At 38.1% G+C, this 16,348-nt stretch overlaps 1 protein-coding gene, 1 non-coding gene and 1 pseudogene across 2 annotated transcripts; all 3 read left to right on the top strand.

The window, feature by feature from the left end:
• Positions 1 to 737: 737 nt before the first annotated feature.
• On the top strand, positions 738 to 7,021 carry ELOC (elongin C). Its single transcript, XM_011366941.2, has 2 exons — positions 738 to 919; positions 5,166 to 7,021. Exons 1-2 carry the CDS (start codon positions 820 to 822, stop codon positions 5,354 to 5,356), a joined length of 291 nt encoding a protein of 96 aa, XP_011365243.1. The 5' UTR covers positions 738 to 819; the 3' UTR covers positions 5,357 to 7,021.
• Positions 4,952 to 5,052, top strand: LOC111744128 (annotated as a pseudogene).
• A 2,275-nt stretch (positions 7,022 to 9,296) lies between the features above and the next one.
• On the top strand, positions 9,297 to 9,414 carry LOC111744120. The gene has a single exon (XR_002782014.1). It is a non-coding gene; the product is annotated as a 5S ribosomal RNA (ribosomal RNA).
• The last annotated feature ends 6,934 nt before the right edge of the window (positions 9,415 to 16,348 follow it).

The raw sequence follows: 16,348 nt of genomic DNA, 5'->3' as shown, positions 1-16,348 counted from the left end.
CTGAATATTACTTCAGCTTTATCCTCTGTACTTCTCCTTTCTAGGGCTTCTTAAATTTTTAGAATAGGCCGTAGCATACTTTTTAGATTTTGATAACCATAAAAATTTAAATTCTGTCAGTACAATATTGTAAAAGTTACAGATGTGAGAAAGACCTGTGGCCGAAGCAAGCACCGAGGCCGTGGGGTGGCGGGTAGCAGCAGAGTGACACCTGTGCACTCTATCTCCTCACTTCTGCTTTGAATTTTTAAAGACTGACGTTTGTCTGGATTCATTACTTTCAGCAATGTAAAGTGAGCAATACCATATTTTTATTATTTTCATGGATCAAGAGTAAAATGCTTAGTAAAGCCCTAACTTTTAGAATTGGGGCATGTCAAAAGTTGCACTCACATGGCATATAAACATTCATTCGTAAACACACTATGCATCTTATTTTTAAAACGAGTATTTCAGGTGATAAAATTGAAGTTTTACTATTTGAATATTTTGTCTTAATCTTCAAATTTGACGGGCTGCTGTGATCATAAAAAAGTTAATACTTCCTTGGAAAATACTGGTAAATTTCATCCAGAGTAACGTCCTCGAATATAGAGGTTATTCTGACATTGGAAAATGTGTAGAAAATAATAGACAGGAAATTAAAAACTTTAAAATCTTAGTGGCTCTTGCCCTCCAGAAGTGTTTCTGGTTTGAGTTCCTCAAATACTAACCTTGGTTAACCTGCTTATTTTTAATAAATGCGATTCAAAAATCATTTTACTACTTACTTTAGATGGAGAAGAAAAGACCTATGGTGGCTGTGAAGGCCCTGATGCTATGTATGTTAAATTGATATCTTCGGATGGTCATGAATTCATTGTAAAAAGAGAACATGCGTTAACATCAGGAACAATAAAAGCCATGTTGAGTGGCCCAGGTAGGAACATTTCTTTACTTTCTCTTAATAGAGCTTCACTTATAATGTTTGATGAATGTATTTTTAAGTCAAATTAAATGACTCATAACATTTAAAAACAAAGAGAAGCGGTAACCGTTTGAACATTTGCATGATTATGTTGCATTGGGAGAAAGTTGGTTTCTGCCATTCGCTGTGTTTAGCTGTTTACTCTAGTTTCAATAAGACCACGCTGATTCTTTGGAAGGACCATTTCCCTTGGTTGGTTTCCGTGGTCAGCTTCTTCAGCACAGGACTCTGGTGATTTGTGTTCCTAGTTATGCATAAAGTTTGTAGAAGCTACCACCTCCCAAATGTCTTTTCTTAACATTTTCCTTTTTCTTTAGAGGTAATTTTTTTTTACCTCAAGAAAAATTTTTTCTTGAGTATTGGAATTTCTGGAGCATATGGTAATTCTATGTTTAACTTTCGGAGGAAACGCCAGACTGCACATCTTACACCCCTCCAGCAGTGCGAGGGTTCCTCGCGTGGCTTTCTTCACACCCTCACTGATGCGATGCAGTTTTTTTATTCTAGCCATGCTCGTGTCAAGTAGGTATCCCATTGCGTTTTGGATTAGCATTTCCCTAATGGCTGATGATGTTGACTATCTCTTCAGGTGCTTGCTGGCAATTTATATATTCTCTATGGAGAAATGTCTATTTTAGTTCGTTGCCCATTTCTTAATTGGGTTGTGTGTCTTTTTGTTGTTCAGTTGTAAGAGTTCTTTATAAGTTCTGGACACTATATTCTAACCAGATGTATGATTCGCAAATATTTCCTCCCGTCCTGTAGGTTGTCTTTTTCTTAACAGTATCTTTTGATGGACAAGAGTTTTTTATTTTGGTGAAGCTCACTTTTTCTCTTTTTCCCTTTTGCTGGTGTTTGTATTTTTTGGAGTCCTGTCTAAAAATCCATTGCTAAATCCAATATCATAAAGATTTACCTTTATGTTTTCTCATAAGAGTTTGATCGGCTTTAGTTCTCACATTTAGGTCTTCGATTTTAAGTTAGTTTTTGTATACGGTGTGAGGTGATGATTTAACTGTTCTTTTGCACGTGGACATACCGGCACCATTTGTCGAAGAGGCCTTTCTTTACCCCACTGATTGGTCATGGCACCCTTCTTGAACATCAGTTGACTGTAGATGTGCAGGCTTATTTGTGGACTCTCAGTGTTTCTCCTGCGCTCTGTTCTTTATGCCAGTACCACACAGTTTTGATTACTGTAGCTTTTTCATAAGTTTTAAAATTGGGAGGTGTGAGGCCTCCAACTTTTTTTTCTTTTTTAAGATTGTTTTGGCTATTTTAGATCCCTTACAATTCCTTTTCTATATTTTTTATTATGGAGATTTTAAAACATACACAGAAGTAGAGAGAATGGTATAATACAGTGTCATGTGCATGTCAATCCGCGTCAGCAGTTATCAACATCTTGCCAGTCTTGTTTCATCTGTTCTCGTTTTTTAAAGAGTATTTCAAGCGAATCCCTGACATTGTGTCATTTCACTTAGAAAATCTGTGCTAGTCCCCCTGCACCTTCCCTTTTTTCCAGACCATCAGTTTTACAAAGAAACAAGGTTATTTATGTAATGTCCATATCTTGATTAGACTTAATGTTTCATCCTGTAAACTCATAATTAGAACTCTAGAGGCTTGATTAGAATCTGGTTCATTTTACTAGGCAAGAATACTTTATAGTACTGTCGTATACTGTTGTAACACATGTTTTAGCTATGTCCAGATTGATTAGGGGGCCCAGGGTTATCAAGTTGATTCGTCGTGAACAGTTCCCTAGTCAGACTTTCATATAATTATTTTAGCACTCACTGTGATTACTGTTGAGATGTACTTCATTTGGAATTACAAAACAGTGATTTTTCTAATTCTGTATGTTTTTTCTGCATTTATTTATTAGAATTCTCTTAAATTCTATTTGGTTGCCCTGAAATATAGTCTGTACAGGAAAAAGAAGATAAATGCTTGATTTTTCCCTTTACATATAATTTTTCAGAGTAATGAATTGGTTCGCCAGCATTCTCCAATAATAAAGAGTGTTTTATTTTGTTTTGTTTCGTTCCGTTCGGTTTTGCATGTCATTATCAGCTCATCACTATATATTTTTGGTGGTTTTCAATCCGATGTAGTCATTCTCACTGGTTGCTCAAATTGCTCCATTTGCTCCATTTTTATGCCAAAAATATGCTCCATTTTATGGCTCCTGTGTCTTTTTGACATGGCTTCACCATCGCTGTTGTACAGCTATACTGCTTCCTGTAATAACAAGCTTTCTCAGGCTCATTTTGTACATTTTTTGTCAATCCAGAAAACAGCCATTTTCCCAAAGAACGCTGTTTTCTTTTAGTGAGAAGTGGTACTTAGGGACCCAGTCTGGGTACGAGCAGGACTCATTGTTCCTGAGTCGAGTTGCTTTTAGTCTTTTCTCCCAAACAGAGCTTCAATGTACTTTAGGGGGAAAATCATGGACGCTGAGAAAGTTTTAATTAAAATCCAAATGAAAGGATTTTTGCTTATTGTAAACTTGATCTCCTTTAAAATTTAAAAATAAGAGCTTTGTCCTGAAGATCAAACTTCAGCCCCAAATTAATGTTTGCATAAAAAGGAATGAAGTAGTGATCCATGCTACAAAGTATATTTGAAAGTGGATGCACCTTCAAAACATAATGCTAAGTGGAAGAAGTCAGACACAAAAGGTCGCATGTCACGTGATTCCATTTGTATGAAATACCCAGAATAGATAGAAAGTCCCAAGGCTGGGGGGTAAGGAAATGGGAGTAATTGCTTAAAGGCACAGGGCTCAGTTTGGGCACAGGGCTCAATTTGGGGTGATAAAAATGTTTCGGAACTAGATTGAGGGGTGGTTGCACAACATTGTGGATCTATACTGAATTGTACACTTTAAAATGGTTAATTTTTTGTGATATGAATTTCACCTCAAAAAAAAAAATCTTAATGTGTGTCTAGTCTCAAAGGCTTAAGTGCTTGTTGGTAATATTTCATGCATATATTCAAGAAAGAGAATTTTAATTATTGGTAAACCAAAAGTTACCTTATGCCTTTGAATTATTTGCTGAATCCCGATCTCCTTTCTCCCCACTTACCTCACCCCGAACCAACACACAATTATTAAAAAGCTCTAAAAATACTACATCTCAGAAAGTATATTTTTCTGCCTTTTGTATTCAGGTCACGTTGCTAGTTCTTGACTGCTAGGAAAATAATTTTATCCCTATAATAAAAGCTAAACGATAAAACCTGTACCTAGCAGAAGAAACTTCGAGAAATCACTAGAAACTATTTATGAAATGTTATTAAAGGGAAGTGGCTTATAAGGAGACCTCATTAACATGATCATATTTTTAAAAACTAAACGGGAGGTCAGTAGATTTACCTTCCCGAAAAGATTTTAAAGTAGTATTTCACTAATTTATTTTTGGATGCCAATTCAGTACAGCACAGGGCTGCCAATGGTCCAAAAAGACTTGATTCCATAGACTGAATCTTCTGAAAGATTTGGCTTTTTTATGTCCTACTCATCTTTCAGTAATCCTGCCAACAAGAGTCTTAGGACAAGGTACTTAAGTGTCCAGACTTTTAGGAGAGAATTAGAATTTTAAAATTCAATATCGATGAATCTCAAATGCTGTCTTAATAAAGATTTTTTTTTTTTATGTTTATACTCAGAAATCAGAATTAGATATTTCATTTGATGCTAGTTAGTTTATTCTTTTCACATTGTATTAGCTTTCTACGGCTGCCATAAGAAAGTCCTGTAGACTGGTGATTTAAACAGCGCATTAATTCTCATGTAGTTCTGGAGGGTAGAAATTCCAGATCAAGTTGTTGGTCGATTTCCCTTTACTAGATGGCCATCTTCTCCCTGTGTCTTCACATTGTCCGATCTCTCTGTCTGTGACCCAATCTCTTCTTATAAGGACACCGTCGTATTAGATCGGAGCCCTAATGACCTCTTTAAGGACTGTCTCCATGCTCGTCTTGGCAAGACGTATACAAAAATTGGAATGATACAGAGAAGATCTGCATGGCACCTGCTCAAGGATGCCATGCAAATATGGGAAGCGCTTGTTTAAAATGCTTCCTGACCAGAAAATAAAAGACCCTTCTCCAAATGCAGTTCACATTCCAAAGCACTGGGGGGTTAGGACACAGCTCAGCCCATAACAAACGTACTTCTTTTCTTTTCCAGGTCAGTTTGCTGAGAACGAAACTAATGAAGTCAATTTTAGAGAGATCCCTTCACATGTGCTATCAAAAGTATGCATGTATTTTACTTACAAGGTTCGCTACACTAACAGCTCCACGGAGATTCCTGAATTCCCCATTGCACCTGAAATTGCACTGGAACTGCTGATGGCTGCGAACTTCCTAGATTGTTAAATAAAGTAAATTATAATAAACTGTTAACTTTTTTCAGTATTTAATACCTGTAGTTCAGTTAGTAATTTTTTCATATAGAGCATGTTGCCTGTGCGCAGTTGAACTCTCAAGTTCATTGCAAAGCAGATTATCTTATGTTCTTTTGCATAGCAATCACTTGAAATTTGTTTGCTACATCAACAAATTAAGGACATTTTCACAAATTGAGAAATAAACTAATATGCCAGTTCGTAGGTAGTTTGGCCTTATCCTTTGGATATGATTTTTAAAATTAGAGCGATGATACAGTAAATGCTGAAATTTAGGCATAATGAACACGTTCTACAGGTAAATAATGGGGCTACGTATTTTTATGTTTTTAGTGTTTTTTTAAAAAAACTATTCTGATCTTATAGCCGTCGTTAGCATTACTGGAATTATGCAAATAATTGCATTATAAACATGTTTATAACTTAGCCAAATATTGATTTTTATAACTGTCGAAGAAGACATAAGAGTTGAAATTTCTTATGCGTCTTTTGATAAACTGCAGTATTGTTTAAGTGTATCTTGTCTTTTTGTTTATTGCTACAATTTAAGAACTTTATTTAAAAGCAATTTTGGAAGATTACTAGGTACAGCTTTTGGAGCACTGACTTTTTGAACTGTAGCCACATGGTCAACAAGTAAACTACATGACCTTGGTTTCATGTGCACTGTGCATTTTAGCCAATCCAAAGTACTGTACTTACACTGACTATAAAGCTTCCTTTGCAATATTCATTCTTCTTACATAGTCTCTTGTTATGATTATATTTCTGGATATTTAAATATGTTTTAGAAGACTCACCATGAACTTTATCCAGATCTTAAAAGCTAGACTTTTCTGAACTCTTCCAATCTTCCTGCATCCAACTGAAATGATACAAAATATGAAAAATATATGGAGAGATGCAGTGCAGATCTTATAATGCACTTTGATATAGTATATACATTATCTTCTAGTCATTAAAATATGTCCCAAAAAATCTGATACCCATAATCTGTGGGTCTTCTATTGAAGTCTAACTTACAAAGAGGTCATTCAGCTTTTATACTAAGCAGACAAAAAGTTTGGAAAACTATGACAGCATCTCTACTGAGGTGTGGGAAAAGCAGCACCGTGGTTTGGTTTACTATCGTCTCTATCTTGGGGGTAAAACAAAGTTGTCATACAGGGTCTATGAATTAGGTCTTCAGCTTAGTTCTTCAAGACTGGTTTAATAGGGACCAGTTTTTCTGGAAACTGCAAAAACCATAAATAACCAAGTTCAACAAATCATTTTCCTCTTAGAAGACCTAACATTGTACTTTCTAGCTGATCGAAAGCAGTTAAATATGTTAATTGCATATATTTTAGTAACTTAAGACATACTGGTACATATTTTAGTATAGAAGATTATCAAGTACAAGAATTTTATTCTACTTGGTGACAATGCCAATTTATAAACCTAAATAATGATCTTAAAGGTTAAGGTGATAACTAGAATAAAGTTTAACTTTGACGGATTTTATAGGTTACTTTATATGTTAGATCCACAAGTAACCTTAAGTTAAAATATTGAAAAAGAACTGAAAGATTAGGAAAACTTGTATATCTTGTGGCAAATGATACTTGCATGTTAATAAAGGCTCTATTGACTGAAAGGTTTGATGAACACTTGGTGTTTGATCTTTTTAGCCTTAATTTTCTCTTTTTCTGAAGATTCATGAAACTTTGCTTCAGGACATCTTGCCATATAATTGAATAGCAGGGATTTTTATTTGGTTAAATTTAAGAGAGAATCTTATATAGCATTGAAACCTTGACACCGATACTTGGTAATTAGTTTACTTTTTAAATTATGTGCAAATCTCTATTTTTTTCTGCATAGAAAATATTACCACCAAATCCTTTGTTTTATTCAGCTAATATTTCATTTTTGTACCATCTAGATTCTTTTATGCCTTTTAGATTGCTTATCTTTCATGCAGTTGTTATTGATGGATAACAGTTTCCTTTTGAAGAACCTTGTTGATATTGAGAAATGCAATTTACTATAAGCAGCCAATTCAGCACATGTTAAAAGAAAAATACATTTAGAGACATCTTGCTATTCATAGAGCTGTCATCTTAGTCATTTTGCTAAGTTTATCAATTATTCTTTCAAATTAGTGTAAATATTCTGAGAAATAATCTGAAATTCCTGTTCAACATTGAAGACTGTTTGAATTAACCCTAGGAATTCCTGTCTATATAGAGGAAATATCATGCAAATTAACAAAGCTTGGATGTATCCAGACTTAGCAATGCTAAGTTGAGCTTCTGATTAGTTATATTGAAGTTTCATAAAACATGATCTGGAAATCAATAGATGTCATTGATTTTTTTATATATGGTTTTATTTACAATATATACATCTGGTTTAATTTCAAGCCAGTCATATTTGTGCTAAGATTTTATATTCCTATTGGCTAAACTCTTATTTGTACCTAATGGTTTGTTGATTTAAACGAATATTTATTAGCCCAGAAGTATTTTGGTGTATTAGAGCACCGGCTGGAAGTAGGAGTGTGAAATCTTGTGCTAATCAGCTACATGATCTTGAACGAATCACTGGGCCTTAATTTCACATCTAGAAAATTAGGAAATTGCGCATCTATAGAGTGATGTTTACCTTTTTTTTTATGAGCAAACAAGATTGTATTTATGGATGTCGCTTAAATCCAAGATTGTAACATTACAGATGATTAGATTAGAAGAATTATAAGAAAATGGCTTTCTTGCTGCATCTCTAAAATAATCTATAAATTTCATTTTTTGCTACTTTTGACTAGGCATTAAATATGACACATCAGTACTAAATAGATTAACTAGATTACTTCATGATCCTTGTAGTTTTCTGTTGCCTGCCATATAAAGAAAATTCAATTGCAGCTCTGGTTATCAGTAATTGTAATATAAAGGGAAATTTATGTGCTGTTTTTATAACAGCAGAAGCAATGCCAGATCAACTAGAAATTCATGCTTTAATTTAGAAATTTATCTACTTAATGTATCTCTAGCTGAAAACAAGACTTTTTTTAATGCCTTGAGGAATATTCAGTTTCCTTTCCCACATTCCCTAGTTGATTACCCCCCTCCAAGTTTTTTTTAAATTGGGAAATTTTAAAGTTGCTTTGAGATAGAACTTAGTCTTAATCATCAAATTGTTCTATAAGTTTTGTGTTTATTCCTTATAGGACACAGATGTGTCAGAATTAGATTTTTTTCCCCTCTATAGTACTAAATGCTTACAGTCATTTTTAATAGGAAATGTTTTGTTACATTTACCTAGATATGTATTTATATGCTAAGACCTTTATTTGTGATAGGATCTATTGCTTCATATTTAGAGAAGCATGTAGAAGATGACAGCTAAGAATAAAAAATAATTCAAACTTCATGAATTTTTATGCAACCAGAATTGTCTAAAATCTTTTAATCAGAGCCTTCTTTTTACATCGTGAAATAAAGGGATTAATTCTGCCTATGTATACCAGCTGGCCTAGATCTAATGTTAGAATTTTTTTAATACATTAGTAGGCTCTTAACTCTAGGTATATTAAATTTGATGCAGACTTATATTTTTTGCTTTAGAATCTGTGTAGTATCATTTCTGCTCTAGAAAACGTCATCTCTGCATCTATCTCAAGTATAATTTTGAATTGGAAAGTAATTTTCAGACCATCAAAGACAATTTTTGTCTTTCTATGATTTCAGCTATTTTTGCAAATGCATACATATTTCGTTAGTTTCTTAACAGCTGCCGTTTGAATCAGCCAATATATTTTATTTTTTTGTTTTAATGAGGATCCAAGACAAAACATGATAGTCCAAAGTCACAAAGCTAACTGCAGTGAGATTACAGATCCAGATTGTGGTTCAAATTAGAACAAACATGTCTATGGCCATACCACCCTGAACAACCCTATCCCATCTGATCTTGGAAGCTAAGCAGGGTTGGGCCTGGTTAGTACTTGGATGGGAGACCACCTAGGAAGACCGGGTGCTGTAGGTGTAAAAAACAAAAAATAAGGGATTGTAAACTGACAAGGTCCTTGCAATCTGTGAGGTCAACCAAAGGTTGCCTCGCCTAAAAAAAAAAAAAAGAATTAGAACAAACATGGCAAGCACTGATGATCAACCATTAGTTTCTAGAGATAACCTATGAAGTCATGTTAGAATATTGAAATAAACAATATACAGAATATTAAAATGGATTGTGGTGGGGAGTTAATGCTTGAGGTGTACCTATAAAGTAATAAATAGCTTGAAAAATATATAACTGTCCTATGTAGTGAACATCATCCTTCACTTAGTAGGGCTGTTGTTTCTCAAAATGTTTCTGGAACTGGGTTTAGAGCTTATAATAAACGTTCTTTTGAATAGTTTCAGTAGGGGGAGATGCTTTTCTTTAAATGTCTTGCAATAAATGTTTTGATCCAAACCTGATAGGCAAAGATGAGTAGCCAGGCTGTGTCAAGGAGAAGGTACGTAACTAAGGAAATTAGAGTAGCTCTCTCAAGTAGCCAGTAACTTGGCTCGGGTAGCATGGTGTGCCACAAAACCAAATCTGAGAAAGTGGCTGCATTGAAGTTCGGCCTTTTATAACTCATAGCCGTTCCACCAGTAGATGTGGAATAGTCTCAGCAGATCAGGGAGGTTTTCATTGGAGAGAACCTCGAGTATTTAAAGGTGGGGTGTGTTAGCTCAGCTTCCTGGAGGCCTTCTGGCTCCATTTTAAATTACTCTCTTGACAATACCAACTTTGTTTTTTTCTGTATTTTCTTTCACATTTCCCCCTTTCTATCAATCTTTCCTTGGGAAGCATTGACGATCAACCATTAGGACGTATCATTGGTCTGTCACTGAAAAGTGACAGTGATCCCTCACCCCCAGGGAGGCTCATTTCTGGTGTGTCGTGTCCACATAGGAGGGAAAACCTGAATGCATAGTAGGCGACCTTATGGCCCCATCTGAGCAGCAGGGGGGCTTGTTGGAAGCAGAACTAAATCTCTTATTCCACACACCGAAAGTTCTTTGGTAGAGGGTCTCAGTTCGTTGTAATTTCTCTGGGCATTGGACTACCATGATTCTGGTAGTGGCTGTTCATGGTTGCTTGTTCAATGCACCTGGTGAGACACCTGATTAAGTAGCAAACAGTATAATCATAAAAACTAATATACTTAAGGCCTGTAATATAGAATGAAGCCAATTCCGTATTCCTGCAAGGCAACCAGCTAAACAAGTCTGTCCACTCCCAATTTAGGGGATGATGTTCTCTCTATTCAAGGATTTTAATGTTTCAGAAACTCAAGCCGTTATATCGCTTTACGTGGTTTGCTGATGTAGAAACAACATTCCTCTGAGCAGCGCACAAGTACCGCCTTGCCAGGCGCTGACACACTGGAGCCCTGCGGTTTTGTAGCGCTACCTCAGTTACTCCTAGTTCTTCAAGCGCAGGTGTAGCATTCTATGATTGCTACCAGAACAGAAGGATTGCCGATCGGCTTTTCCAGTTTAACTATTTCATCACCAAGGAAAGAAAGCGCAAGCGAAGTCAAGCAAAAGCCTCACTTGTTTATTATCCCTTTTCCCGATTAGAAAAAAGTGCAGCTCGCTCCCAGCATTAACATCACACGTAGGCATGCTGTGTTTTCTAGGATTTGACATTTTCGGCAATCGACAATTACTGTATCTTGGAAATGGAAATACCACTACTAAAAACAGAATGCTATGAATAGAATGATGTCATTTGTTTCCAAAGACTGTAGGTATACTAGAGCAATGCGAAAATAATAAAAACGGGATATTTCGTGGCACATTTGGGGAGTAAGGTTAGGACTATTCTGTGAGTTATCTCGGGTTAAACGCTCAACCCCAAGCACTGCAGGTGAGTATTCTCAGGGCAAATGGGAAATGGATTATGGGATTTTTTTGGTGGAGAGAGGACTGAGAAAAGACCATATCTGAAATCCCAGTTTCCTTGTTTTGGCTAAAATTATAGACAAAAGCTCCTGGGTTAGGGACAATGGCGGAGGAAGGGCGAGCCTGGGCATGGCATCCAGTAACAACAGTGGCGTATCTGCCTCGTTGTTGGGTTGGCAAGGCGATGTATTTGGGTCCCACATAAGAAACACCCAGCGCCCTCAAGTGAGAGCATGTTATTAGGCCCTTCGACCCAGACTGAGGGAAGTCTAAAGTCCTGTTTCTGAGGCAGGGACTTCATGTCCTTCATATGTTGGATGATCATAATAGTCAACACCAGGCATTCAAGTCATCGTGTGATTCATCATGATTAAAGAGCACCTGAGGGTTCTATATGTTTGGGTCTGGATTGAGAGATTAGTATGGGTTAGGTTGTTCCAAGTTTGGGGGCTGGGATTCCTTAAAAGAGCTTTTATTTGGGTTTTCACCAAATACCAGATTTTTGGTCTAGTCCCTAAGTGGTAGTGGAGAGCAGGAGGATATCTATCTGCTTTCCAGGACTGAGTGATATTCCCTAAATTTCCCCACATGAAGGAAACATTGTAAGAAGTAACATTATAGCCCCTTAAGGCCCATCGAGGTGTGAACTCATGGTCTGAATCATACAAGAGTATAGTTGCACGTTTTTATAATCAGTAAACGAAACAAAGGTGGTCAAAGGGGGACCAGAGGTAAGGGTCGCTGAGTGGAATCAGGTGTTACGGGCCTGGTCTGGGGTCTTGCGAGAGCCTCCTTCATCAGGCACCATCTGATTTGATCCTGGAGAGTTCTACTGGTGGTCTTGGGTGATTTAGAGATTTTCAGCTTAAGATCTCTAACAAGTGGAGAAGACCACTCAGGGGTGGGTGTCCTTTTTATATGAGAAACATGAATCCATGGGTCACCCTTAAGTAGCAGTACAAGGGTTGGTAAATCATACCTGATACGGCCCTTCCAGTGGGCAGAAGGGCATCTTCATGGAGCTGGCATTTCCTGGAGACGGAATCCAGATGGAGATTGTGGTGGAAGGCTTCTCCCGGGGGGCGCACTGTGCAGTGCTTGCTCTGTGAACTGAGTTCATCTTGGGGGCCCTGGTGAGTTCCGTACAGGTTGTTCCGTACAGTTAATCAGAAGGCCTCCTTTCAGCAGTGCAGGTTCGTACATCCCTCCATCTAATTCCATCCCTCTGCCGGTAGTGATTCCCAAAGGAGGCAGTCTGTGCTTGGGGAAGGGAGTAGATCTTAGGCTGAGTGATAACAAAGGAAGAGGCTTAGGCCAAGGCAGATGACAAGGCTTTGTGCGTTTTGTAATTGAGTTTTGATTGGCCCATTAGTTCCTTCTGGAGACAAGAGGACCACGGATGGGAAGCACAGTGGAAATGTGAAATCAGCCGGCTCTTACAGATTGTATCGTTTGTCCTATGAAATGAGTTCCTGGGTCGCTCTGGAGCTCCGAGGGGCTCCCCAGGTAGGAGGATGTAGGAGCGCCTCACTGCATGGGAATGCATCCACCCCGGTGGGAAAACGTACAGATCATCACAAACAGATTTGTATTCCCGAGATGGGGCAGCTGAGTAAAGTCCGATAGCCAGACCTCAGAGGGTACTAGAGGCAGGGAAACGCCCCACGGAGGTATGACGGGCTTTCTGGGGTAGTGCTTTGGGCAGGTTTGGCATTTTGGGTATACCTGGGAAGCTATCTTTGGAGATGGCTTCCAGTAGTGTTGTTTTCTCAATAAAACCATTTTGCTAGGGCTCCAGTGAGTTAAGTCACATACACGTTATACGATGTATGCAGTCAGGGAGGAGTGGGCGAGAGTTTGGACCTATTCATAGTTTTTTTAGGGTCATGCTTACAGCCCTGTTCTAACCATTTCTATTTTGTCAAACAGCTGAATGCTGTGCTTCCATAATGTTATTTTTTAAATCCCCAGTTGCTTCTGCCGGTAGCACAGATGCTTCCTTTAGCCCACTGGAAAGGGCAGTATCGGGAGATTGTTTTAATGCTGCTAACTTAGCAGGAGTGTCAGCCACGTGATCGCCTCTACTTTCCTTTGTGTTTGCCACTGAGCGTCCAGGAATTTTTATGATTGCTAAAATTGTAGGTAATTTGATAGCCTCCAAGAGTTCTAAAACGTAGGAACTGTTTTTCATCTTTCGTCTGGAAGAAGTCAAGAATTCTTTGTTTCCAGAACATACCAAAGTCATGGGTAAAACCAAAGGCATACCTGCTGTCGGTATAAATGTTAGCTGTTTTACCTTTGACCACATTGCAAGCTCAGGTTAGTGCGCAGAGCTCTGCTTATCAGGCGCAAGTTTCCTGAGGCATTGGACTGGCCTCAGTGATTTCATTATAGAGATAATTACGTAGGCCGCTTGATAGTGGCCTATTTCACCTTTTAGGTAAGAACCATCGTAAACCAAACTAATTCAGCATTTTCAAGAGGTATTTCCTGTAAGTCAATGCAGGGAGTTACTGGTCTGCTAACGTCAGGCAGTCGCGAGGGGAGAGAAGGAAGAGTGGCAGGGTTCGGAGTATTATAGCGAGCAATGTAGCCCCACTAGATGAAGATAGCAAAGCCCTTCGCAGGAGGTCCGTCTGCCAGCAGAGTGGTGCCGAGTGTGACGAGCGCTGAGTAGGGCTTCTACAGCACGAGGCACATAGAGTCGGTGGCGAGCACATTACCTCCCACATGTTGTAGTAATTTGGCGGTGGCCGTGACTGCGATCATGCAGGCAGGGAGACCTTGGTGTCTAATGGTGGACTGCAGCACCCTAGGGGCCCGCGTTGGCTTTCATGTCGTGGGAGCATGACAATGAAGGCATTTCCCTGTCTTTCACAAACAAAAAGGAAAAGGGGCCATTGAGAATTAGGACATCCATGAAGATGTCCTGATATCCTACTACAAAAGGCAAAAAAGATGTCCCAATATCCTACTATGAAAGACAAAAAAGAGGCTTCTTCCTGCCCCCTGACTATCAGGGCACAGACACGTGACCAGGGAGCCCTTCACTTTCTTCCAGGAATTGCCTTTTCTTTCCTACCTAGGCAGTTCTAGTTGATTTCAGTCGCTTTCAGTTAAGAACTATGACTCTTATAGAAATTGATATTGAGGGTAGGTTGCAGGCAACAAACCTTAAGGAGAAGGGGGATCTGATTTCGATTACCTTGTCCAGCTGGGGCCAAAGGCAGTGGCAATCCCATTGTATTCTTAAAAGGGGATCTGAAAGCCAAGAGCTCAGCAGGGTTAAAAAGCTGTTCGAGTGACTGCTTGTCCATTGAGGGCAGGGCTTTGGATGCTTGCAGTGCAGCTATCAAAGAACAGGATGGAAGACGTGAAGAATGAGCAGTGAGAATTTATAGCGGGAGAAGTGGAATGGTTGCTTTTAATGATACTGGACAGCTTGAAGAAAGAGGACAACTTCAGGTCCTGTTTCTTTTCAAGGCATAATTAGAATCCTAGGAAACATCTAGTATTTTATTCTTCAGCCACAGACAGCTTTCCAACAACTGTAAAAACAAACTTGAAGATCGATGCAGGAAGTTGCTGAGTTAAAATGTCAGTTGAGTTGGCAGCTGGTGGTTACACATCTGCCATTTAAAGCTTAGAATATTGATTGAGGAAAGAGTGGGAACCCCCAAAATTAAACAGGGATCATTTTGAACCCCTCATGACCCTCCTCAACTGCTAAATTAGCTGCCACCATCTCCTAGACGTAAAGGAGCAGAGACTCTCATACATGGACATACCCTCCCAGGAAAGCAATGGCGAAAAGGGGCATCCACGTTAGCTGTAGGTTTTCTTAAGGATAATTTTTATCAAGTTGAGGAAATGCCCCTCTATTCCTAGTTTACTGAGAGCTTTCATCATGAACAGGTGTTGACTTTTGTCAGATGCTTTTTCTGTAGCTATTGATATGACCATGTGATTTTCATGTTTAGTCTACTGATAGGATGGATTACATTAATTGATTTTGAATGTCGCATAGCCTTGCATACTTGGGAAAATTTCCACTTGATCATGGTGTGTAACTCTTTTTATACATTGTTGGACTAGGTATGCTAATATTTTGTTGAGGATTTGTGCATCAATATTCATGAGAGATATTGGTCTGTAATTTTCTTGTAATGTCTCAGTCTCATTTTGTTTTTAGCATTTTGTTGGCCTTATACACGGAGTTGGGATGAATCCCTCTGCTTCTGTCTTCTGGAGGTTGTACAGAATTGATATCATTTCTTCCTTAAATACTTGGTATAATTCACCAGCGAACCGATCGGGGCCTGATATTTTCTGTTTTGGAAGGTTATTGATTATTGATTCAATGTAATAGATATTGGCCTATTTATATATCTATTACTTCTTATGTGAGAGTTTTGGCCGATTGTGTTTTTCAAGAATTTGGTCCATTTGATCTTAGCATAGAGTTGTTCATAACACTCCTTTATCTTCTTATGTCTATACATTCTTCTATTTCTGTTACTAGAAATTTGTGTCCTCTCTCTTTTTTCCCCCTTAGGTAACCATTTATTGAAGAAACTGCATCATTTGTTCTGTAGAAAATCCTGTCTGACCAGCCGTTTGATGATACGGTTTAACAGGTTGCTCTGTTTTGTACGTCTCTCCCCCTTATTTCCTATAAACTGATCCTGAGATGTAGCCTTACTTTGATTTTTTCGGCAAGAGCATGTCATGTTACTTCTTATTGTACCATCTTCAAGAGGCACATTATATCTGGTTGCTGCACTTTCACCGATATTAAACTGGACCAGTTGGTTCAGGTGTGTTAGCATGATCTGTCCATTACAAAGTTCCTCCTCAACTTTGCATCTGATCGTTTTAGCGCCCATTGATGATTGATGCCGGGCTTCGTTATTTCACTAAGGTTTGCACAATTATTATTATTCTTTCTTCACAGCTTCCATGTGCAATAGCTGAAAATTTTCTATAAAACTCCCCTTTATCAACCGCTTGGCTACTTTGAAATA

The sequence above is a fragment of the Pteropus vampyrus genome, unplaced genomic scaffold, assembly GCF_000151845.1.
Source record: "Pteropus vampyrus isolate Shadow unplaced genomic scaffold, Pvam_2.0 Scaffold127, whole genome shotgun sequence".
NCBI classification, from domain to species: Eukaryota; Metazoa; Chordata; class Mammalia; order Chiroptera; family Pteropodidae; genus Pteropus; species Pteropus vampyrus.
Note: the sequence above shows the minus strand (reverse complement) of the source record. Positions and strands in the feature narration are given on the sequence as shown.

What these genes read in the sequence shown, in the direction of transcription:
- ELOC (XM_011366941.2), top strand. Translation starts at nt 820, where the DNA reads ATGTATGTTAAATTGATATCTTCGGATGGTCATGAATTCATTGTAAAA. An exon ending in AGCCATGTTGAGTGGCCCAG is followed by an intron (nt 920 to 5,165) that starts GTAGGAACATTT and finishes TTTCTTTTCCAG; the next exon opens with GTCAGTTTGCTGAGAACGAA.